The sequence below is a fragment of the Rhodamnia argentea genome, chromosome 7, assembly GCF_020921035.1.
Source record: "Rhodamnia argentea isolate NSW1041297 chromosome 7, ASM2092103v1, whole genome shotgun sequence".
Classification (NCBI taxonomy): Eukaryota; Viridiplantae; Streptophyta; class Magnoliopsida; order Myrtales; family Myrtaceae; genus Rhodamnia; species Rhodamnia argentea.
Window position 1 is genome coordinate 11,151,849 of NC_063156.1, and position 25,231 is coordinate 11,177,079.

At 39.3% G+C, this 25,231-nt stretch overlaps 3 protein-coding genes across 7 annotated transcripts; all 3 read right to left on the reverse strand.

Moving 5' to 3' along the window:
• Positions 1-765: 765 nt before the first annotated feature.
• On the reverse strand, positions 766-24,398 carry LOC115737664 (UBP1-associated protein 2A-like). 3 transcript variants are annotated; one of them, XM_048282714.1, is made up of 7 exons: positions 24,161-24,398; positions 22,966-23,086; positions 22,610-22,753; positions 21,761-21,957; positions 21,596-21,671; positions 20,989-21,389; positions 766-799 (listed from the first exon to the last, which is right to left on the reverse strand). In XM_048282714.1, exons 1-6 carry the CDS (start codon positions 24,289-24,291, stop codon positions 21,033-21,035), a joined length of 1,026 nt encoding a protein of 341 aa, XP_048138671.1. In that variant the 5' UTR covers positions 24,292-24,398; the 3' UTR covers positions 766-799; positions 20,989-21,032. The 3 variants fall into 3 exon arrangements, with proteins under 3 accessions (XP_048138671.1, XP_048138672.1, XP_048138670.1); XM_048282715.1 differs by lacking the exon at positions 766-799 and adding an exon at positions 4,389-4,399; XM_048282713.1 differs by lacking the exon at positions 766-799 and having other exon boundaries at positions 20,851-21,389.
• Positions 2,883-4,867, reverse strand: LOC115737801. The gene is made up of 2 exons (XM_030670155.2): positions 4,405-4,867; positions 2,883-3,606 (listed from the first exon to the last, which is right to left on the reverse strand). The coding sequence occupies exon 2, from the start codon at positions 3,562-3,564 to the stop codon at positions 3,148-3,150; it is 417 nt and encodes a 138-aa protein (XP_030526015.1). The 5' UTR covers positions 3,565-3,606; positions 4,405-4,867; the 3' UTR covers positions 2,883-3,147.
• Positions 15,072-20,123, reverse strand: LOC115737663 (transcription termination factor MTEF18, mitochondrial-like). 3 transcript variants are annotated; one of them, XM_048282706.1, is made up of 4 exons: positions 17,646-20,123; positions 16,905-17,490; positions 16,631-16,802; positions 15,072-16,393 (listed from the first exon to the last, which is right to left on the reverse strand). In XM_048282706.1, exon 1 carries the CDS (start codon positions 19,861-19,863, stop codon positions 18,109-18,111), a length of 1,755 nt encoding a protein of 584 aa, XP_048138663.1. In that variant the 5' UTR covers positions 19,864-20,123; the 3' UTR covers positions 15,072-16,393; positions 16,631-16,802; positions 16,905-17,490; positions 17,646-18,108. The 3 variants fall into 3 exon arrangements, with proteins under 3 accessions (XP_048138663.1, XP_048138662.1, XP_030525767.1); XM_048282705.1 differs by having other exon boundaries at positions 15,072-15,296; positions 15,362-16,802; XM_030669907.2 differs by having other exon boundaries at positions 15,072-16,802.
• Positions 24,399-25,231: the final 833 nt, after the last annotated feature.

Below are 25,231 nucleotides of genomic sequence, written 5' to 3' on the forward strand. Positions count from 1 at the left end.
GACAAGCTTTGTTAGTGAAATACTCGTATATCACGTAAAATATACGTTACGTAATTTCCGATACATTTTGCCTCCCCTACATTGTTGAGCTTATAAATATTCATTCTCCTTGGGAATAAAATAAATAGTATCTGTATAAAAAACTATTATGTATATATTTGTGTGGGCATAAAGTTATTTCTCCATTAAATGGGACGGAACGGTAACAAAATGCACTTATTGGGTATGATATTTCCATGAAGTTTTGTTAGTTTGAATTAAAATCGATCATAGTTTTAATATGCAAATCTTCCTTATTTATAATGGAATCGATGTAACTTCGTGATAATGCAGTTGTAAATTATATTATTAGAACCCCAAGCAGACTTTTTATCAAGTGAAGTTTCCTGTAGAATTGCAGAAGTGGAAAAGTTGGGAAAAAAAGAAAAGTCACTTGCAATTTCCCTGACGTCATATTAATAATTTTTTTTTAATCCAATAAGATTTCCAAACATTTAGCCGAACATGTTTGGTCCGTAACACATTTGATGTGGTAACGGCAGGACATTCGGGGAACACAATGATAATTGGTGTTCGACGTGGGTCCCACCCGACCCCACCAAACATTTCTTTTTTGGCTTTCCATCTCTACCCCTCTTTCAATTGTCTCTCAGAATCAGTGAGGGCCACGACGACCGTGTCACTCACACTTTGCTTTTTTTTCTTTGATTTTGTTTTACACCTTTTACTTTCCTGAATTCATGGAAGGAGTTAAAAGTAGAAAATCTCTCTTGGGAGAAGGAGAGAGAGAGAGAGAGAGCTTGTTCCGGAATGAAAACATTTGAATTTGAAGTTGGTTTGAAAGGGCAAAATGGTAAAATTATCTTGGGCTATTTCTGATAATTTATCTTCTCCTAGCTTTTATCCGGACGACCAATCGCAACTTAATAATTTTTTACGGGACATACTATGCTGAATCACTTTGGCAAGGGCAATCTTAGATTTTGTCAAACTAATCAGGGATAGGTAAATGCAACCCACTCATGCATGCATTCACAGAGTTACCACATGCAAGTCTCAGGCACCTGCTTGATCGCATGGGTTGCAGGTTGACTGCTCAGGTAGTCAAATTTGAAGCCCAAGTTACAGTTCCGCTGCTCAATCAGTGGATCAAGGATAATTTGTAAATCCAATCTTTTACCCTACTTCTCTTCGTTCCCATCGATGGCGACATTGAGCCCTCGAAAACTCTTACAGCACTCGACTGATCTAGCGCAGAATGAGGCGGTTAGGAGCAGTCTCAAGGAAGCTGTCGAAGCTGGGGCTCGGTCATATGACCATGCTTCCCTCGCACTCTCGATCTAATGATACATCAACATCGCTCTGTTTTCCAAGTTTCTGCTTCCTTCATCTGCAATTTCCACAGATAGATCAGAAATCCATCTCATTGGCAACACTGACTATGGACAAGGCCAGTACTTCCCCCCTCATCCGTAAGATCAAACCAAAGCAACAGAGGAATCATGTGACTACTAAGTGCTTACCAGCAAGCGATGTTGCCTTGGTAATGGCGGCAACAAGAGCTCGGCCATTACAGCGCCCTTGGAGTTGCACGAACTGCAAATCCCCAAGAAGGGTACTCGACACACTAGCCCCACTCCAAATCCAACGAGGAGAACTCAGTAATGAAACAAGATGCAGGTAACCGTCCATGTCCTCACAAAACAAGCAACATCAACCATTGCATTTCTGCAGCCCATGGCTAGGGCTAACTGATTCATAGAAGCAATCCTAGACATTTCCTCCTGTGTACGAACCGTCGGAGTCAATACATGTACATGTATTATGTCCTTATCCAGTTTTCATTTGTCCATGTTATCATATGCTGCCTCACCTTCACCTTCTGTCTGGATGAAGCCAATTCAACTACTCAGTACAATCCTAAACATTTGGAGGGCCAAAACTCAAGGTGCCTTCTTGCCACATCTCGCCAATTGGCGACCTACTCGACCCCCTATCTGAGGCGAGGATCTGACCGATACACCAAAAAGGGTACACGCCAACAAACCAAACTGATGCAATCTGAGCTCTGAGGCATTTACTCGGCCTGCAGATTCCCATCACTCTCATGTTCAAATTCAGTAGTGGCCGTTAATCCCATGTGTTGTGTTCTGGCCTTCCAAACATTCTCTTGCTCCACACCAGTGGCGTGATTTCGAGAGTTCCCATCCATAAACACAGGCTTAACATCATAAGAAAGCACATGAAAGCAAAGAGCCCCTTAGCAAGATAGTAAAGTGAACAAGACTAGGTACAATTACTTTCAATCAGAATAGCACTTTCATTCAGTCCATTGGAGAGAGGAACTCTAATGTGACCATTGTAATCCTCCTCACATGACGCAAGAGACAAGAACATTTATGCTAAAGCGCCACGATTAATCCTCTGATTCTGTCTTTTGCTTAATGAGTATGGGAGACATTCTAGTTTGCTGATGACAGAACTACGAATGCAGCTGCCTAGCGAATAGCCATATGAGAAAATTCAGAAACCGAAAAACATGTCCGCCCTAAAAGAGAGAAAGAAATTGTGACGTCTCAAGCAATAATTTGGCTGTCTGCGAGAAGAAGAATGCGAGCAATTGAAAATCTAGCAACTCACAACAGCAACAGCATTACTCCACTTCTGGGCATGAACTTTCTAATTCCTTCTTCTAGTCAGACACTCATCCATGCCACTTATTTGGCCCAGAAGCTTCTTCAAACATTGTCCTATTACGACTGACTAGGTGAATTCAAGTGGATTTCAGCATTAAAGTCATTAATCCCGAGTTCAACCACTTCCTAATTCATGCATACGAATGAATAAACTGAATCCAATGAAAGATAACACACTTGGTCAAGAACTGAAGTTGCAGACCAGAGTGCATGACAGGACTACAATATGATAGTTACTCCTCAAGCACAGCTATGGTAGAATAGATCAATGAAACAGGCAGCAGTGGAATTCTCCATTTCAAAACCTTAGAGTCAAAATTATCCATTTCTGAAATATGAAACTGGCCAAAAGAAGAAGAGAATTTGTAAACATAAAACAAAATCATATGAAAGCAATCGAAAATTCAAATCTGGGAAGAAGATCAGAAACTATAGCAAGTCAAGTATAATCTCACTTGCACTCAACCCCAGCTTCAGCAGCACGGCGAGGCTTGTTCTTTCGCCTATTCCCATTTGTTCGGTATCCAACGAATTTCGCTGCATCATTGGCGCTTGGTTTAGTTTTAATACCAGTTTCCTCTTTGACAGAATCTATAGTGTCTTTGGCTTGTGCAGACCTCCTCCTCTTCCTTCCATTTTCAGGGGCAGCCTCAATTTTCACATCCTTCCCAGGGAGCGAATCTTTGGTGAGCTCAGCAATCTCTTCTACCTTATCAGTTTCATGACCGTTGTCTTCAACTTCATCCTTCACTGGCTTATGTGGCCTTCCGCGTTTTCTAATTGTCGGAATTTTTTCTTCTTCGCCGCTCCCAGGATCTTCACGAGTCACTAGCGTCTGCTTCTTCCCTTTACCTCTGACTCTACCCATTGGACAATTTAGCAGGACCAAATACCCAGTCTTGAAATATTTCTGCAGAACCAGGAAGAAGCCACACTCACTACTACTAGACGTATAAACACACAATCTCTTCTTTCAGGGAAAAGGGGACACACTCGAACCCAATGAATGCCATGATGTTGCAAATCTCAAAAGGTACAAGATTTCATGTATAGGCATATAAAACTTTAACTCAGCTCGAAATAATCCCACGAAAGGTGAAAAAAAAATGGAAATGAAGCACTTCGCAATAAGCTGCCAGCCACTGAAAGAGCAAGAGATTCTAAAGCAAATTAAACAATATCAACGACTTAATTAGAGCCCTGTCACAAATCACAGAGTATTGAGAGGGTGTAAAACGCCTTCATGTCTGTTGCTCACAAAATGAGCTTCCTATCAGACAAATCAAGAGCAAAAAATTTGATGGACAAAATCATCTTCTCAACAGCCACAATCAAGGAAAAAAAAAATTATAAAAGCATCCAACCCTCAATCGGTTCTTGCTCGTTCTAATCACATACCAATTCGAAAATGAGATTTGGAGAGCCGAGGGCTCATAGCAGAACTTGAACAAGAAGTCATTTCAGAACGAAATACTGTCAAAACATTCGAAACAAAAGAAGGCGAAAACACAAACGAAAGGATCCCGTCTCTGGTGGCTAAGTGGATAACTGATAGAAACACCCGAGCAGAAGTTTGAGCCAAGCTCACGAGATAGAAGCATAACAAAAGCGAAATCGGTTTGATCTACAAGTTACGAACTTCGAGATTCAATATGTTTTCTTCCCACATAGCCATTTTGAAGCGTAAGAAACGAGATAGAGAGCTGACCGTTTTCCTTATGAGGGTGAAGAAACAACTGCTTTTCGCATCGTTCAAATCCTAAGTTGATCCGCTGAATCTGGGTGCCCGATCAAGAAACTATTCCCATCACCAAGCCCAACTGGGTGTGCGCTCTGATGGGTTCAAACCTGTGGGAACAGCAGAAGAGATATGGAAACAGGGAAAACTGCTGAAGGAGCAACACAAACAATAACTACAAGAGAAAGGCGGTGGATCAGAGGACAGAAGAAAGCAAAGAAAAGATGAAGATTTTAGAGGAAGGCGAGCAAAAAAGATTTGAGTTTCGAGGTGTCTTCTTCAGAGCGTCTCGTCCGGCATGAGAGGCTAGCCATAGAGCGCAGCAGAGACAGAGGAAGAGGGGTTAAAAAGATGCTTCTCTTTCCATATAAGGGGGGGCCATGCTTTGCTTGAAGTCAAGAAGCGAGATTTCGTGGGTGGAAGCGAAGCTCACTGTAAGAAAACGAAAACCGACAGCAATAAAATACCAAGGCATGTCTCTGGGATCATCTGAATTCGAGTCCATTGTTGGTATATTAAGCTTGAAGGGGTCGCATGTGACTCTTCCACGACAACTGTGTGTTGGACTGTGGATGTTTGAATTGGTTCCACGAAAAATTTTAAATTGATATATATGTGATAAATATTATCTCAAATTAATTTTTTGATCACTCAAAATCTCCAATTCTATTATCGTCAAATTACCGAGTTAGATGATATTAATAGGTGTACCACTTTAGGATTTTTACATTTGTCACGGGTGGGTGTCAATCCAATTTAACGGAATTAAAGAACGACAACTTTATCGTAAGTGTACAAATTTGACATTTTTGTTGGTTAAAAAATGAGTTTAGGATAAATTTATCACGGGATTACCAATTTGTGATTTTTTGTGGTAAAAAATTAAGGGATAATGGCAAAAATAGTCCCCGAACTTGATTTAATGTGCAATGTATTTCCTGAACTTCTAATTTGACCACTATGATTCCTAAACTTTAATCCAATATGCAATGTGGTCCCTGAAATTTTTATTTGACTAATATGGTTCATGAAATTTTAAAATATGCTCAACTTAATCTTTGAACTATATAAAGATATTCAATAGAGTCCTTCTATTGATTCAATTTCGAGGATCGAGTTAAATATATTTCAAAAGTTTATGGACTATATTGATCAAATTAAAAGTTTAGAGACTATATTGCATATTAGATTAAAGTTTAAAGACTATCTGTGTCATTTTGCTAGAAATTAAATCAGAATAAATTTATCAAGTCATATCAATTTAAGATTTTTCGTGGGATTGGCCCTCAAGAAAAACACAGAAAAAGCGAGGGTGGGGGAGACTTTTGGTTCACACTTCATGCTGTGCTGCGAGGCAATTCAGTCCTTTTCTCACTTTTCTTTGTTTATTTTTCCCTTTGGGTTAGTGAATGTAAAACGAAGATTCGATGGAGCCAGCCATTAAGATTTTTTTTTTTACTGGTCAGGAGCCATTAAGATTGACCGCCACTTCTTTTTGTAAGGACAAAAAGCTGAAAAAGAAAGAGGAGGGGGGGTTCACTGTTTATAGTGAAGAGGCACCAGATCAACAGCTGGACAGAAGTTTGACAGGCGCTGAATTCTCAACACAAAGCATTAGTCCCCCCCTCCCCTACCCTACCTTCATTTTGGGCAAAGTATCTGCTCTTGGTTTTGTGCAAATAAAGAGCTCCGGCATGACTCTACACCTAACCGGGGACGACGGCGGTTGCGTTCGGTGGGCCGGATATAATTACGGGTTGTATTTGGCATTTGTTAAGTATATTGGATTTGGGGAAAAAGAGAAAAACCCCGATTTTGAAAAAATAGGGACGATGCACGACACGACATGAGAGGGGTTATTGTATTTGGAAACTGCATAATTTCCTCGATTAATTATCTTACAAATTCCTAAATAGACACTTGCGGACAAAATCCCAGGATAATTCATTCTACTTGATATTTGATGGAGTCTGTGGTTCGAGAAATATTGCAATAGATAAAATTTGGTTGTATTTTTCTCTATCTTTAAGCGGTTGATATGTTGCAAAAATATGAAGAAAAATCCACTTACAAAGACAATCAAATTCTATTCGAATGTGTGGTTCATATTCTCCAACGACAGGAAAGCACGTAGGTCTTGCTTCACGTTGAGCGGGCCGAGGTCCAGGGAAATCGCCCCCTGGACACCAAAGGGCCTTTAGGATTTAAGCCTATAATTATTAATTAGTAATTTGATCTACTGTTATATATATTCTTTTTCGCTTGTGATTGAGTGATGTAACGAGAGGTGCGATGTGCTAATTATAATGAAATCCTCTGCTGGATGTAGTTCTAGTTTAAAGGTGAACCGTGATAAAATCTCGTGTCTCAATGTCTTTTTTTCGCTTGTGAGTTTTTCTTCGTTATGATTGTGTGCCGAATCCCGACAAATTCAACATCCCCCACCTCATAACATGGCCATCACATCCTAACCCCGGCTGTCATTTGGACCATATATAGCAACTAAGAAAGAGGGTGAATTGGTTGAAACGTAACCGAGTAGAAATTTTGCAACCACTGCAAAAGGTCGTGTGTAGATGCAGTTTTTGTCTATCTAGGAGAAATTTATAGATGTGGAGTTTGGCTTTTCCCTGCGCCCCTCCTAAAAGCTCGAGCAGCCCAATGGGGCCCGCATCCACAGCAGCACCAGAGCTCTCGTATTATGTTTTCTCCCAAGTTCAAACGCTGAACTTTTGAATCCGCAGCGTTGCATCGATCTTGAGTTGTCTTGAATGATGTAGACACACCCTCATCCACATTATCAACTTCACAAGATTATCTTGAGTTTTCCTTTTTTAGTAATCATAATATGTATGTTATCTTCATTTGATATGAATATCTCTGCCTTCTCCTTTGTTCACTTGAACAACTCCACCTTAACAAGGTTGTAATCATCGAAATGATCTGCGAGAGAGGAGAGGGGCGGCTGTTGAGAACATATAGCAGAAGCCCTATACTTTTAACTAGAAAGATCGTCAAGAGAGAGCTCAAATTCAAGTCTATTAATATGTTCAATTGGACTCACTTCCGTTCAAAAACTTAAATCAATGAGTTATGGGTCAACTCTCCAATGTGATAGCTTTGCTCCCCCGATGCTAAACCATGAAGGCTGCCATCGAGACCATGCCCACTTTCTCGAAAATCGAAGCCTTTAAAAGGGAAAATCGTCAATAGAGAGCCCAAATCTAAACTCATCAACATATCCAATCGGACTCACTTTTACTCAAACGCTTAGACTAATAAATTATAGGTCAATTTTGATATGTTAACTGTTCAGCCTCAAATCAATTCTCCGATGTTGGATTTTCTAATACAACTCATACGTGCAACTCAATAAAGTCGATGACAACCAGCGACAGCACCAAAGACGAAAGAGCAACAATGATGACGGTTGCGATGGAGGCGACGACGCGACAACAACGATGGTGACGATGGCTTGTGGAAGATTGTCGCAATGGAGAGACAGAGAGTGAGATGATGATGATGGCAAGCTAAAGCAATGAAGATGACGAAACGGCAAGGACGACAACAACAACACGGATTGATGGTTGTGGCGATGGAGGGACTAGGGAGAGATTTCTTTTGTCGAGAAAAAGCTTGCAACACATTCGTCTAGATGTTATAAATGCGATTATCTCATAGGTATATTTATTCTAGCAATGTATCATATAAAATATGAAATTATATCCTATCGTATCTGACCAAATAGTTCTGTTTGCTTTGTAGAAGTATGATTTGAAAAATATTTTCCTAAAAGTAATTATTTTTATCACTCAAAATAATTAGCTAATGAAAAATATTTCCACTATGGACAATAATTTATACATAAATATTTGTGTGAACTATGAAATATTTTCTATTTATTCATTTTGTAAGCGATATAAGCATTTATTTTTAAGAAAATGTTTTATACATTATTCATTTTTGGCAAAGCAAACAAAGCCTTAGTTCTCCAACAATTTTCACTCCTAAAAAACAAAAGATGTATGCACATGTATATCCATAAGCTAGAAAGAGCACGAACGACAACCATTTTCTTCCCGAGTTCTATTTTTTGCTGGAAATAGTTTTTCCAATTTCTATCCCCTGGACGAGTTCATAAGCAAAGATACGCATTTGACTGCAACACAAGATTTTTGTTCCCGAAATAGAAATTCGTTTGATAACTATATAAAATTTCTACGGTTGGGCAACCGAGGATTGGAAACTAGCAGCTTGCGAACTAGGATTGGCGGCCAGCGGACAACAATTGGCAAATGGCGAACAGCAAGGATGCAAGAGAGGCGATCGCCAACTAGTGAGCGGCTACCGGCCACCGAGGGATGGCGATCGGCATCGGGGACACGAGAAAGGGAGACAACAAGCGAGAGAGAGGGAATAAGGAACGAGAAAAATTCTTATTTCTGTTTTTGTTGCGTTTCAAAAACAAAAAAAAAGTAAAAAATTTCTACTTCTATTCCAAATCTGTTTCTGGGTCAAAATTTTTTCCCGAAAATAAAAAAACGAAATTGCCATACGAAACGGATTTCTATTCTAAATCCGTTTTCCAGAACAGAGAAATAAAAAAATAGGCAAATAGAGCTGTTCTCATGCACGGCCTTAAATGTTTTGAGGGAGTACGGTTCAAATCAATGTACGGCGATGATGATACTTGATTCAGCAGCTTCCACAAGCAGGTGAACCGTCCATTAAATGAAACAAAAACTTAACTGAACTCTTAATTACAGCTCTCCTTTATATGCTTTTTCAAATATTTAGAGTCGATGATAAGCCCTATTGGGAATTGGCCAATGTAATTTTGTCATTGATGCCAAAGATGCTTCTCTTTTTCTTTCCCTCTCCCTCACTTTAACTAGGCCTCGCGCGATTGGATATGGCCCCTCTCATTTTTTTTTTGTACTATAGCTAGAAGATAAGGCACTTTCCAATGATCTTTTATCTTAACAGATAAGATTGTGAATGGACTTTACTAGCATAATAGTCTTTTGATGATTGTAAGAATAATAATAATATTTTGTAGGCCACAAATTCTTGGATGAGTGGATCCCGCAATAATTTTTGATTATTTGTTATTTCTATTTTTTGACCAAGAATAGACTGTTATCTCATAGCGAAATAAGGACAGTCACATAATCATTCATGATTGTGAACACCCCTCTAGAGAAGTAAGATCGCGAATACCCTACGAATCGAATTGATATATCTGATCATGGGTATAGCTATCCATGGGTGCACCGTGACTCACTTGAGGCAATAAGGCTGAAAGGGTAAAGCTTGGATAAGGATATTTAGTCAGAAAGCTCGATCTAACCCTGCCCTATATAAGTTGTGCTTGGTTAATGAGTTAGGCTTAACCTTATGGCTTGGCCCCTGCCCAAGAGAACGGGAATTGAACTCTATGAGATCGAATCTCCCACAACTGAGCAATTTTAGGTTATTTTGGTTTATTTGACTCCCTTATTTGGGAGAAATGCTTTACAAGTAGGAATCTACCAAATATAGTTGTGGACCTCTTTTGACTTTTAATTCTTATGTTATGAGCCAATTCGATTCAAAGATTGAAAAAGAATACATATCTACTAAGTGAATGTAAAAGAAAATTCGAATCATAAGTAAATCTATTTGAACTTTCAATTTTATCGACTCATAGGTTGTTATATTACGCCTCTCGAGCTGACCGATTCTTTTCTCATATTTCGTGATTTATATTATAGCACTATGGTTTTGCGGTTGTATAAAGAAATAATGATTTGCAGACAATATAGGCACATGACATTTTGTTGTTCATGTTGAATCGCAATAGCAAGAGAAAGCAACGTTTGGTGCAAAATGTAGAGTTCATACGTTCTTCCGTAACTAAGAGGCTCTTACCTTTCATCGAGATTTTTTTTATCAAGATTTCTCAGTCTATTTCACTTATCTCTCTATATAATCTATTTTAGGTATTTCGATTCTTTCTAAACCATTTATATATTTGAAAGTGTAATTTACACTTCGTACATTGATGCGAAATTGTACCGTCGAATTGTAAGACATGATAATAATTTTTAAGGAAAATAACACTAAACTTTGACCTAACGTACAATGCCATCCATGATTTTTCTATTTATCAAATATGGTTTTTGAAACGTTACTAAATGTTCAATGTCGTTATTAGACTATGCTAAGAAGTTCATTGTCGTTCTTTCGTTAGTTTGAGTTAACATAATTGAATTCATGATCACATGTTCTTATATCATATTAATCCAACATTTCAAAAGTCCCATTTAACATTTAATATTCTATGTCATCAAATATTATCTAATTTTTTGTTTATCGAACAAAAGGATTACACTAGACATTTAGGGGGGAAATTAGCAAATTAGTCCTAAACCTATTGTGCGGATGCTAATCAGTCCTTAACTTTTCAATTTTCTCAATTCAATTCTAAACCTTTGTATGAAATTCTAATATTATCAATTAGGTCAATTTTTGTCAAAAATAGCTGACATGGCGGTCTAATCGTCCTACGTGGCACATCGCCCCATTAGCAATTTTTGGCAAACATTGACCGAAAAAATTACATTGAAATTTCATTAAAATGTTTAGGACTAATTTGGCAAGATTGTAAAGTTCATGATTGGATTAGCATCTATAGAATAGACTTAGGACTCATTCAATAATTTTCCAGACATTTAGGAATAGTTCTTGAACCGCAATAAACAAATTAGAAGGCCAAAGATGATATTGCATGTTGAATTGATGTTCAGGGATTATTAGCATCATTTGCTCCTGTTTCACCGAAAATTGGATTTTCAATGAAATTTACTGAAATTCATTCTTTGATTTTTGTTAAGAGGATATGAGTTTTATGATGATTTCGGATAGAAATCTTAATGAATCATAATGAACAAATATGTTTCTTCGGGATTTAATCAAAGGCGAAGTACAAAACACTTTGCTGGAATATTTGATGACAAAATGAGATGATAGAGAGATATAGCCATAACTTAATTAGTGATAAAGATATGAAACTACAACTAAAGTACGGGAATTATTTCAACTTAGGAAAAGAGGATTTATGACCACAGTGGAATATTAACCACACACATTTATTAAATGGCTTCGATATCATGTTAGCAAGTCCAACACAAAAGATTAAACTTAATCTGTTGTTAAGCGATGTGGGACAATATTTCAACAAATGAATTAGGAACAAATACTCTTTGTCGAAATTTAATCAACAACTAAATACAAAACACTTTGTTGGAATTTATCATCGACAAAGTGAGATTATAGAGAAATACAACGCCGGAATTTAATCCATGACGGAACTATGAAATTAGAACTTAAGTATGGAAATTCAAAGATATTTAAGTCACAAAAAAGATAAATGATGAAAAAGTAAAAATGGATAAATTTGCAAGAACATTGAATTATTTGATTGATTAGAGAACCTTTATAAAAGTATTATGTGGCTATTTAAAAGCCTTCAATCATCTATTACAAACGAGGTTGCATAATTCAAATAAGTAAACAACTTCTCAATCTCATATTATCTAACAACATTTGAGCCTGGAAAATATCGCTACACGTTGATGATTTCATCCCCAAATAACTAATATTTGCTCTCATTAGCTGCACGTCGATAATGATGATAATGACTTCATCCTAGATAACCGATATCTAGCAATATTTATCTAAAAGAACCCAAAATTTTTACTAGAGTTACATGTTGATATCGATGTCTGACTTCTCCCGATCACCAATTTTTACTACTGTTGGCTAAGTCTATCACTTGTCAATTATAACCCAAAAGTTGATTATCTCTTTATCTTTCCTTTGAGGATGTAATTTTCGACGAGAGATATTAGTTGGCGGGGGAAAAGATACAAGACAAACAAAAATAAGTTGGTCATTTTTTTGTGGACCCCCACCTATGGAAAGACGAGATGCCTAGAAAATTGAAGGGCTAATTTCATTAACACTAACATTTCACCTAGCGACAATTTCAATAAGTCAACCTACCCTATAACCAAGATGATAGTTGTTACCTAAACATAAATTATTTCCTTCATTTAATGTCGTATAATGTTCCACTAAACTTTCGTCTCCTTCCTTGAAACTTGACAATTTCGACTGCTCTAACAGAATTAAAAATGCCTTCGAATCCGCTTGATAATTCTTTTTTATCTTGTTATAATCGTATCGGTTATTCCATTAGTTCGTGTTGCCATAAAAAATGTTTCGATATGATTATAAATGATAAAAACGTGTCCGTTCGTGTTGATTTCAAGTTAAGTCTTATCCTCGCAGAGTTCGCATTTCTCTTGTAAACTCGAGTCTTGTCCAAGTCGCACTCTCGTGTGCCATAAGGAACTGCTACCTCTGAGTACAAGCCATCCTAAATTTGGAATAGAAGACAAAATAGTTGAAACCATAGGTGAAGATCAATTTGACAAACTTTCCAACCGACAAGAAAAAAAAAATAATGAATCCGCCTCATTAGAAAGTCCAATAAAAAAAAAAAAAGCTTCGGCTAATAAGTGGATGAAGACAACATATATAAAAATATATATATAAACGCCATAGATAAGGAATGCGGGATATTTTAATCCCCCTCTCACGTGCAAAGCCGGATTAGAAAAGACATGTCAAATTTGATAAACTGCCGAAGATGGGAGGTCACAAGGGACATAAACCAGGGCAAAGCCTGATTCTACTACCGTATTAGAAAGTTCAATTCAGAAGTTTATAAAAATCGTAGACAAGCAATGCAGATGCTTTAACATGACTTGTGGAGTTTGTTTGGATATGTAGCTACTCTATAGCAGGAATTGCATCAACTAGGATGATTTCCTGCACGTTGGCGGACATTTCAAACTTCCACGCTCAATTTTTTAAATCTGGACACACAAAATTTCCAGTGCAAGTTGTAGCAAAAGAATTCCATCAAATTTCAAGTTGCTAGCATTTCTTGCAAAGCACTTCCTCACATCATCAACATGGAATACATTATTCCATCAACTGCCAATTGATTTAACTTGCTTTCCCTCCCACCACTAAATAGGTTATCGTACATATATATGTGCCACGTGTCGAGCGACAAATTTATTTATTTATCTCTATAGTTTGGCTTGAAATGTGGGAACACATATATGGACACGCACAAGATACAAACATGCAATCGGCAGCCAACCTACCTATCTAACTCCATTTGATCCATGCACGTTTGATTGTGTGGTGGTAAAGATCATTATCATAATGATGCTAAAACGAAGCATTAGGGTTTCTTGGCTTGGCCATGCTTTCAAGAATTCTAATCATGCATGTCTTGTTCGTTTCTTGACGACGAGGCAAAGTTAACTTTGCAAGTGGGTCCTTTTCATTTTATTAATTTCAGTGGGTCCTTTGCATTTTATTAATTTCATAGCTTTGTGCCTGAACTCCTCTGACCTGAAGTTTGTTCATCACTCCAGTAATTATCATACAAAACAGGAGATTCAATTTCCTTTTATCCAATGGGTTATCAGCACTCAAGTCGGTAGAGTTCAACAATTTTGTAGTTGATGATGTCATTGTAGGTGCCGGAAATGCTCCATCCGACGAAGAGTTGGCTATTCCCGCCTAGGCGTGTTTGATCAAAGTAACGGGTTGCCACGGCAGGTTTCCGTCTGGCCCAAAGTTATGAATAAATGAAGAGAAAGAAAGAGGAGTAGGTCAGTTCCAAGATGAGGTTCTCAGAAAATAATGGATAGAGGCTGGTGAGGAAGTTCAGAGAATCCATGAGGCGCTGAAGACAAGAGACATCCCATAGAACCAATTCCCCAATCGACCAAAAGCAATCACTGATGAGCGACGAAATCTCAGTGCAAAACAGAGATTTATCCATGAAAGAACATTCTCTCACGACCATTAGAATTGGACTTCCCAGCCATAGTTAGGGAATGACCAGAACCAGCATGATGGCTGAAGAGTTAAGAACATTTTGGCCAGGAATGAGCGATTACAAGGTCGGTCCAATTTCCACCTAAAACCCGAAGCTTATCCGTTAGAATCAATTGCCCAATTTTTGAAACCAAAAACCTACCATGCATATCCTAGAACCTAGAATCTGACCGGTTCCCACTAGTCTAGTTCTTTGGTTCCTAGTTCTACCCTGAAACCATGCTTAGACCTAATTTCGGCTCAGTGATAACTCATTTCTCCTCTTTACACCAGCTGCCTCTCAGTCATCAAGATTCAAGATACATCTGATTCTAACCAGTGCAAGATTCAGAAATTCGGAGATCACCTGCAACCGGGGCATGTTATCAAAACACACGACAGAGGTCTAGGCGCTGCATTAAATTCTGCAAGAACAGAAAGCGACAGACCAATGCCATCGACTATGCTTGGCAGCAGACAAAGAGAATGAAAGTCACATCTGCCGAAAAATATGGTTGGAAAATATGTTGTGAAAGGTGATTAACTTCCAAGGAGAGGAAAAACTTTTAGACGAAAGGGTATACTTGACAAAGTGACGAATCAAACAAAGCCAGCTGCTCTGTCTCAGGCTCAAATCCTAAAAACAAAAGTATGTCTTGATGTGTATTGCCACATCGTTTAGTAAAGATTGTACCAAAGTGTAGTGTGCCCAGCACTCTTCCATGAGAAATTATGCTAAATCAGAAACTAGCAGGTCTATGACAGCCGGAAGGATCACGGCATGATGTACCCCTTTTATCATCTGGGCATGTAACTGTCCTATAAAAGTGCAAAAGGAAGCAGAAGGTATATCCCATTTTTCAAACTAGAGCAAACTCAACAATTCAAATTCCTAGTAATGACAAGGTACCAGAAGCCTCAACAGGATTTTTAATGGATACCCACATACATGCAAGCCCTTCCTTTCAATTGCACCAGAAACGTCAACCACGATGATAACTACATGCTCATTCAAATTTTGCAGTTGGGTCGGTAGGTTGCCAAGAACATACTTCTGCAGTTATCCGGCAGCTCCTGATAAAGCACATCTAATCTCTTTCCCGATAACATATGAAGAAGAAAAAGGCTCATCAAGGCATAAAATGACATGCAGAGTTTATACATACAGTTGACAAGTAGCAAGTCAATAATTTCACTTAAATTGGTAAATTCAGTGTAACAATCAAGCTGATCTACCGGGAAGAATATTGTAATACCCACATGGAAAAAGCTAGAAACTGGACTTTCAGGTCATAGATTCTCCACAGCTAATGCCAGCAGAGAATGGAGACAGACAATTTGAAAGATATAGATTCATTCTTGAACATGCAAAAATTGCAATGTGGCACATCGGCGATGTAAATAGAACAGTTCTAGCGAATATTGGTACCAACCTTAGGAAGAAAAAAAAAAAAAAGTTTTCAATGGAGAGGCAAGAGGCAATAAACTCCACATCTAGTTAAGGATACTGCTCCAATGACATTTCGATATTGCCTTGACGGTGTTCAAATGAACATTGCGATTTAGAGAATCAAACAAGATGGAAACTTTAAACTCCACACAGCTGGGTTAGCGTCAGCCAAGAACCCAAGTGAACATTGGTGATGCTGCACATACTTTTTCAACACAGCGAGTATGAAAGTGGAGCCACACATAAGAATGCTCAATATTACTAGTCAATCTCCAAAAGTCGATACTGTTTGAGACTTGAGTTTGGCTAACAGGACCGGAAGGACAAGAAGAATAGTCAAACCAACAGGAAATTCTCCACAAAGCTGAGCTACAAGGCATGAGGATTCAGAGGACCCGGTAAATTAAGTGGATTTCCTTGGGGCAAACAATTAAGCGAAGCTTATGCACATGATGATATAATTACATGTTCTAAAAGTTAACCATCAAACAGAAAAAATATGACTATAGCCATTAAATTGGAGAAGATTCACTTACAGAATTCAATATGTCAAACCAGAGCAGCCTGCCGATGAATTGATAGAAGAATTAGCAGTCTTAGTGCAGACTTACTGTTGTCATGCTTCAACCTAAACCATCGCATTTTAATCCTTGAACTGGGTAACAAACAATAAAACAGCCAAAAACAAATCCCTTTTTCCCACTAAGTGCGGCTTGGGTTCGATAACTAATGGGATAAAGCAGAATCAAGTATAATTCAGAGTGGGGTTAAAGCCATCGACCGATCATCTGATATGCAAACCTGGATGCCCAAAGAGGACTTTCTTGGAAGCTTTGAATTTCATGTTCTTCCCTGATGTTCCTCCTGTGGCTAAAAATTTTCTACATAACTACAATAGAAGTTTCCTTCGAACTCTTTTTTGTTTCCTAGACCTTAGTTTTCTCCATTTCAAGGGCCTCCCTCCCTCCCTCCTCTCCAACCTGCCCCAACCCCCCAAAAAACCACACGCACACGCACACGCACACGCACACGCACACGCGCGCAGCGCGCACACACACACACAAACAACCACCACCCGCCCACAAAGCAGATAGAGTAACTAAGAATATTCGGCAGAGGAAATTAATCTTTGCCCGTAACACTAATGTGACAAAATGATATCCCACTTCAAAATAGACATAGTACGTGGCAGGGACTGGCTCTCGATTGAGTTATATATAGGGCATTAGTCAGCTTCAGCAACATGCTGTCAAGTTATATAGGGCATTGGTCAGTTTCAGCAACAGGTTGTTTAATTTCAACTTTTTTCCAGTCACAGGACCAGTTCAGATTCAAATTGTTGAATTTGATTTCTACCAGGGATTTCCATCTTCAGATCCAAGTCAGATCTGGTTTAAATTCCAGATCCTTCGTGGGTTCGATATATTCTTGCATCCAGGCTATCTCATATTCAGGTCGCTTCAGGCTCAGGTGGAATGCAGAATTTGTATTGGATGGATTTGGTTCCAATTTGGTTATTATCGATTCATGTTGGCAACTAGAATCTTGTCAGATTTGGATCAAGTCAGCTTCAAAAGGGGGAGGCGAGTTCATTGGGTTTTGGTCAACCTTTGTCACCTCTACTTCAAACAACTAACACAAGAAGCATCTCTTTCTGGTACCTAGCATTCAACCATATGAAGCAAAAAACAACTAGAATCTTCTCAGATTTGGATCAAGTCAGCTTCAAAAGGGGGAGGCGAGTTCATTGGGTTTTGGTCAACCTTTGTCACCTCTACTTCAAACAACTAACACAAGAAGCATCTCTTTCTGGTACCTAGCATTCAACCATATGAAGCAAAAAAATTGCAAAAATGTGTAACAATTTTTATAGCCTAATCTGGATAACCTGAAAATGAAACAAATAAATGAAGAGGAGAAATAGATGCATTTAACAGAATGCCAGATGATTTCCCAAGTTTAAGACCATGTACGAAGGAAATTTTTCAAAATTCACAAGGCTCATTTATCATGCAAAGCATACAAATTTCACAATAGATAACCAAACCAACTGAAAAGCATTAGAATGCCCCGAGTAATCTTTACAGCAGGAATACATAGAGACTCAAAAAAACACATCCCCTATCTGAATCCAATGCTTCCTTGTCTGTGCGTACATGTTGTAAAGCTGATAAACTAAATAAGAATAAGCCTCATTCAATTTGATAAATGTCTCACATTAGCTCAGAGACATCGTATCGAACAGGACTAAAACCACAGAAGTATCAAGCAATGATAACTTACTCATGAATAATTGTTTTCCTCAAATCTTGCCAAACACGAATGCCATCAGGGTGGCGATTTACATATAGTTCAACAAAAGCCTTATCTGAGCATGCAACTATAGTACTCAATGATAAAAAAGGATCAACCGATCCTTTCTTTTTCAACCAATTATACATTGGAATCCTAGTCGTAACCCTCTCAATACTAAAAGAAAGATAAGCCGGAAATCTCACTAAACTTGACAATGGATACTTCAAGTCATTTAGAAGAATATCAATCTTCATCTCAAGGACATCCTTCGTCTGGCTAAGAATTTTAGGTGATACTCTGACCATTTCACAAACATCTGTACGATCCAAACCAGATTTCACGATACAATCAAATCTCTCTTGAAGCTCTCCTCTCTTGCCGCGGAACAGCTTGAGGGCCCGTTTCAAGTCATTTGAACCCTCGACAAATCCCAAGCTTAACAAGAACTTAGTCTTATGCACAATTTCAGCCTCAACAGAGTTAGCCAACGGTTTGACTCTTAACCCAATAACCCAGCTTTTCAGTGCCTGTGGGTTTTCCTTGATGATTTCACAAAGCCGTTTCTTTCCTACATTCAAGTTAGTAAGCAAGCTACTGGCTTTTTTCAGGGTCAACGAACCCAATAGTAATGGGTGAGAACGCACAATTCTGTCGATCTCTTCTGCCTCCATATCAATCTCCATAAAAAGGATGAAGCACTGCCTCAAGTTTGAAACAAATTTTTCAACTTTGATATGAGGAAATTGAAGAAACATCTTATGCAACTCATCCATTGTAGATCCAAATTTGAGCAGCAACCCGATCAGGGAAATCATCCAACTCCCTGAATCCTCAAACAGAAGTCCAGGATGCTGACTAATTAATCTGCCAAGCTGCTCGTCGGTGTAAGCCATCTTGCTCAATACAAGCAAAGCCTCGAGAATCCTATTCCATCTATAGTAACCATTTTCAGAAAGCTGCTCCTTTAGCCAACTGAACTCAAATCCCAAAACCTTCAACTTCTCTATCACCTCAACAAAATCCAAATTTACATCCCCAGTCAAAATATAGGGGCTGCAAAGAATTAACTTGGCCATAGTGTCTTGACTAAGCCCCAACTTTTCATAAGCTTGAATCTTAGCCACTAAGACCCCGCAGTCATGATGAAATATTTCGGCCGCTTCCCTATAGATCTTTCCCATCTTAGTGCGCTCGATCCCGTAGTTACACAAAACATGGTAGTTCTCCAGCAACAAATCACTATCGCTCAAGAACATAATGTCGCGTGGAAGGAATGGAGCATATTCAGAGGGTTTCAAACCCATGCTCTCAAAGAAAGGCTCGAACTCATTAATAGGATGGTAACGCAAGAATCGCGAAACCAACCGAGCGACATTGCCCTCGACATCGCCCTCAACATCGATCCTCTTAACAAGTTTTCCAAGAAAGAAGGGCGAGTTCCTACTAATGTGGTCGGCGTCCAAGAACTGTAGGCCTCTAGTGGAATGTAAGTAATCCGATAACGCAGCCTGCGCTGGTTTACGAACAGCGACAGGAATTTTATTCACAGATTCCGCTATACAGGCAAGTTCTTCTGCTGGCACGGGCCGTTTGGTCCTGTAGAGTCTAGGGTTAAGAGCGCCATGGACGAAACCAGCAGGCCAATATCGAATTTTTAAGGACGGCGAGCGGTTTTCGAGAAAATTTGAAGATACCCATTTGAGGATGGACGATGGTCCGAGTTTCTGTAATTGTCTCATGAGTGACCATTCGAGTATTTTTTTTTTTTGCAAGTGCCGTGGGGTGAAGAAGACGGGAACGAAATAGGGGTCAGTTTCAAGCTCTGAGCAGAAGAAGAAAATGAGTTCCCGCTGGCTGAGATGGATGATTCTCGTACCTTTGGTGGCGACTCTTGAGCTTTTCAGTGGTCTGAAGCTTCAGTTGGCGGCTTTAATGGTGGCTTTTGGCGGCTCTTTTGGCCCCTCCATTTGAAGAACACAGTCGGAGTTGTCAAAGTGCCGTTTCCACCGGTGGAGAGGACGAAGAGCAAGAGCGTCGGAAACTGTGGCCAATTTCTGGCCCGGCCCGGTTTGTGCTTCTTGCTGGCCCGGCCCATTACTGTACCGCTCGTCGTGTTTGTGCTAGACCTCATCACAATTTTGTAAAAAAATTTATGCGAAATCGAAATAAGATAGGGGAAAATCTTCATAAGTTAGAGTGTTGCATCTGCTTCGCGGAAAATAAATAATTTAAAATAAATAATTTAAAATATAATTATTTGTATCGCTTAAAAATATAAACACAAAAAAATCATTGTCGATGATGAAAATATTTTCGATGTGACACCACATATAACCTTCTTACTAAATTTTCAAATATCTTCCGACTAGCTTAATGGACCCTTCTTAATCTATGAAGTGAAGTTCGATTTTCTAAGGATTTCCCCTCTCGCGATTTTTTTTGTTTTTCTGTTTTTATTCTGGGATTACTTGATGATCATCAGTCGATTGTTCATGCCCTTTTCATCTTGCTAGAACGGTCGTGCGTGCTTATCGGCTTCTCTTGTTGATAATTTTTCAGGGATGTGATGCTGGAGATATAACTTCCAGTATGGTTGGACTCGCATTTAGAACTCAAGATTTGTATTTTCTCCGGTGTGCTCAACCTTCTCTCGTTCGCTCGGCGAGGAAGACAAGACAGCCAAGATATTGAAACACTTGCGACCGCGCAAGTACTAGTCTAGAAAGAGAACTAAGAATCTCCTGATACAAACTCTACTCCGAAATCCATTGCACTCGATAGAAAGATCAAAGCAGCCCAGATGTCACCAATAAATTAGAAATGATACAGAAATAAGCATTCAAAACTTTGAATTTCCAATTCACAGAGAGAGAGGGAGGGAGTTCATGGTACACCATTTCTGGGTCGATCACTGCTTGGCACTGTAATAAGGATAGCCACCCATCCCCATAGGCGGTGTCGGAGGGACGCCAAGCTGGTCCTTCTTCACAGCAAGTTGAGGGTAAATCATCTGGGGTTGTGCCGCATATGGCATAGGTACCGCAGGAGGGCTAGGGTAGGTGGCACCTGGGTAAGCAGGTGCAGCTTGAGAATAAGGATATCCAGCAGGATCCAGGCTAGGATAAGCTTTTCCTGTCTGAGGATATCCTGACTGAGGATATCCTGCTGCCATTGGTGCACCCATTGGAACCATTGTAGCAGTTAGCTGTGGCTGTGCCGTTTTGCGTCCATGTGAATCTGCGAATTTGACAGTTATGCTCCGTCCCTGAAATAACAAAGGTAGCCTCATCAAGTGAATCCATCTATTCCATAAGGCGTCGGTCAGATGATTCCATCAATCACATAAAGCCTTTAGATTACGCATTGACGAGTAAGACATGTAAGGCTTCATTTATGCAAGAACCTGAGCGTTGGAAAAAATGATGTGTATCAAACAAATGCAAGAGGCTGATAAGTTCATTATTTGCCTACCCCGAGTAGCTTTTGTGGATCATCGATGGCTCTTTTGGCAGCCTCGGATGTCCTGTAAGTAACAAATCCAAACCCACTGCAAACAAGACCAATTTAATGACCATCCACAGGAAAGTAACTGAGATAATCTCGATTAGTATCTGAAGATGAAGAAAGACACTTAACCGTGATTCAGCTGTATCTTTATCATATGCAACTGAACCTTCTTCAATATCACCATATCTTCCAAAAAAACTGAGCAGCATCTCACTAGTGACATCTGGTGACAACCCACCAATAAAGAGCTTCCTCTGAGCCAAATCAGGTGTACCACTTGTCCCAGTCAGTCCCTCACATGCCAGATTACAGACAGCCATCCTTCCCTGAATTCGAAAGTTTGTAAGAACTGCAATTATTAACTAGAAGCATCAAGAGGAAGTGCTACATGTTTCGACAAACAGCCTGGCTTCTATTCTGATATGGCTACCTAACAATAGATAGCCATTAAATTCTCCTTGTCAATTTCGACACGAGGAAACCACCTTGAACATAATAAAGCCCAGAGCTATTGCTTCCGCAAATAATTATGACATAGCAGACTTAAAGACTTATCTGCTTCTAAGCAGTAAAGATGATCTTCCAATGCATAGTACGTTATTATGCCTCAAATTTGATTTACGAAGCATTTATCCAAAAATTTTCTTGATCATGAAGCTGTGAGATCTCACTTAGAAACTGCCTCCATTACCATAGAACATATTTCAAAAAAGCTGATTTTACAAGTTAAGATTTACGTCCTCCATCTTGTCTTCAATCAAACGATATAAATACTCATTAATGAAACATCATATCCATACTGCAATCTCCATAGTTGATCTTGCCTTTCAACAGAGAGTTTTTGAACTTTAGTAAAGCGTGTGTGAGTGCATGTATAAGGGCGAATTGCTGAAACAGTGAGGTGCGCGCGTGCGAGAGTGAGAGAGAGAGAGCACTACACCATTAGCTGCAGAAAGTGAGAAATTGGCATATACATACATCAATCATTTTGCTAGGTGCCCTCAGTGCAACTTGAGTTGATTCCATGTTTTTGTAAGTAATAAAACCATAACCGCGCGATTTCCCTGTAGTTTTGTCATAAATGACAGCACCTTCTTCTATTTCTCCATGAACTTGAAAGGCCTGGAACAAAAAAAATGTCCTTGATTGCTTCAAGATAAAACCTCTATGCATAGGACATCTCCTGAAACTTCAATAATAAGGAGAAAACATCTAGAAGCGAAGCATATTTAAGGAATAAATATCTCTCCCTCGCAATTGTGAAAGCTCGCGATGGGGAATTCGAACACAACGGCAGTCGGACACAATCAGCAAGCAGCAAGCAATGCACTCACAGCACACAATGTTTCTGAAGTAGTATTCCAGGCCAAGCCACGGACAAAAAGCTTTCGGTGGACTGGATCTGCACTCGCGATACTTTTTATTTCTTCGGCAATTGAAGGGTATTGGGATCCTCTTTATTCGTCAACATGCAAACAAACACACATGCACAGGGTCAATCACACAACATACAGTTCTCTAGCACAAACATTGCATTCTCAGGTAAAAGCATGTATGGAAACAAGAGTGCCCTTGCACATAGGCAGACATAAGGAAAAAGAGCAAAGCTACCAGCTGAAGCATTCCTCATTTGCTATAATCCACGAAACTTTATACAAAAGCTTGAATCAAGGAGGGTCCGATCCTATAAAACTAAAGCAGCATTGTTAAAACTGAGGAGTGCCACAACCGTATTTTCAGATAATCAGACTTCTATTAGTTTGAATAATGGATTTTGCCAAGTCAGAACTAGACTCGTCCGGGCTCGGATGTTACCATCAAAAGAACAGCACTAAACATTGATATATTAGGACAAATTAACAGAAAAATATAAGCACACCCTCTAAGAAATGAGGCGCGAATATGGCTAGACCCTATCGATAAAGCAGAGACAGAGACTCCTGGTTTGGCCAAAACTGAAAAACCCACAAATATTTGAGAAGACATAGCAGCTGCAGCTGGTTCTTGACATTACTGGCACATGTTGAAAAACCAAAAGAGAAGATTTTGTATCCCCTCAGAAAAATTTTACGGCAGGCTGCCAGCGTAATGGGGCATTAGCTCTTAAACTCACGTTCCATCAAGTCCATTTAAATCAGCCATGGCGAATAAACTAGACAAACTAATTAGTACTACAGGAAAACTTACAAGGTCCTGAAACAGATTACCCAGAAAAATTCAGTAATACCGACTAATGAAATCCCAAAAGCGGAATATCCTATGACAATACCAGATAAATTTCGCATCAATAGACGCCCCGCTCCGACCCACTTCGCTGATCAAATTTAAACAAGCTCGTGGCTTGATGTTTTCCTTCACGACTGTTCGAGATTTGTCGACCGAAATTCGTCGTAGATGACCAACTAACTGGATGACCCATCATCTAAAACTGCTAATTTACGCCGACTGCGAGATCGAAATGCTAGAGAGAAGACGGTAAAGATACAGCGCAAGAGAAACGAGCGAAAGGCGGGCAAGAGCAGAACGCACAGCTTAGCGAGGAGCTCGACGAGGTGGGGCTTAGCGAGGGGCTCGAGAAGCGAACGGAGGTGCTCTTCGGAATCAGAAGAATCGCCATTTCCAGCGGCCTCGTCGAGCTTTCTCTTCTTCAAATCTTCCATTTTGCTTCGCTGAATCTGTGCTTCGCCCTCTGCGTCTCTTCTTCGAGTGTCGTGGCTTCTGCTTATCCGGTTCTACCGCGGGCTAGGCGCGTTCTAGGGTTTCTGGCTTTATTGATTGGACTGCTTGCGGGTTTTCCACGTCACCTGTCAGATTATCATCCTCGAAATTTTTTGTTTTTATTTACTTTTTAATCAAATCCCCGTATTTTCCAATTTCTCAAATTCACTCCTCTGTTTTTTTTTGGTCGGAAAAGAATTTGTTTCGATGGACCTGAATAAAGTCCTTAAACTGTTTCGTTTGAACTTTGAGACGTAAAATTCGAAGGTATTTCTTGAGATGAATGGAAGAAAAACATTTTCTCTTAACTTATGGGACGATAATAGGAAAAGCAGAATTTACGTCATTTTCGGATGGCTACTGTTGGGTATGGTCATATAACTCCAAACTCGGGAGCATCCGGATAGATTAAGGGTATGTATGATAACACTCCAGGAAAAATGTCTTTGTTCCTCAAGTGTTCCCGGAATACTTTGGAAATATAAACGCGTATAATAAAAAATTGTTCTAAAAGTATTCCGAAAACACTTTTGAAACAAAAATGAGAATAAAAAAAAACTTGTTTCTAAGTTTTGAAATACTTTTTAGAAACAACTTGAGGGCGAGCTTGTGCAAACCACCAACGCTCACCACCGTCGGCGAGGAGTTGAAGCGGCCGCCGCCGCCGCCGGCGGTTGTAGATCCTTCCTTTTGATGAAAGAAGTGTTTTTTTTTTTGTACTTGCCAAACGCGTTTTCGTTCTCGAAAATCGTAGTCGAGAACAGAAACACAACAAAATATTTCCGTTCCAAATATGTTTCCAGAAACACAAATGTTACCATACAGACTCCAAAAGCCCAGAGGGCTCGGGGTGGGGAACAAAGCCAATTTTGTGCAAGACAA

What these genes read in the sequence shown, in the direction of transcription:
- LOC115737801 (XM_030670155.2), bottom strand. Translation starts at nt 3,564, where the DNA reads ATGGGTAGAGTCAGAGGTAAAGGGAAGAAGCAGACGCTAGTGACTCGT.
- LOC115737663 (XM_048282706.1), bottom strand. Translation starts at nt 19,863, where the DNA reads ATGAGACAATTACAGAAACTCGGACCATCGTCCATCCTCAAATGGGTA.
- LOC115737664 (XM_048282714.1), bottom strand. Translation starts at nt 24,291, where the DNA reads ATGGAAGATTTGAAGAAGAGAAAGCTCGACGAGGCCGCTGGAAATGGC. An exon ending in GTCGAGCTCCTCGCTAAGCT is followed by an intron (nt 23,087 to 24,160) that starts GTGCGTTCTGCT and finishes TGACGAATAAAG; the next exon opens with AGGATCCCAATACCCTTCAA. An exon ending in CACCTAGCAAAATGATTGAT is followed by an intron (nt 21,958 to 22,609) that starts GTATGTATATGC and finishes TTTCGAATTCAG; the next exon opens with GGAAGGATGGCTGTCTGTAA.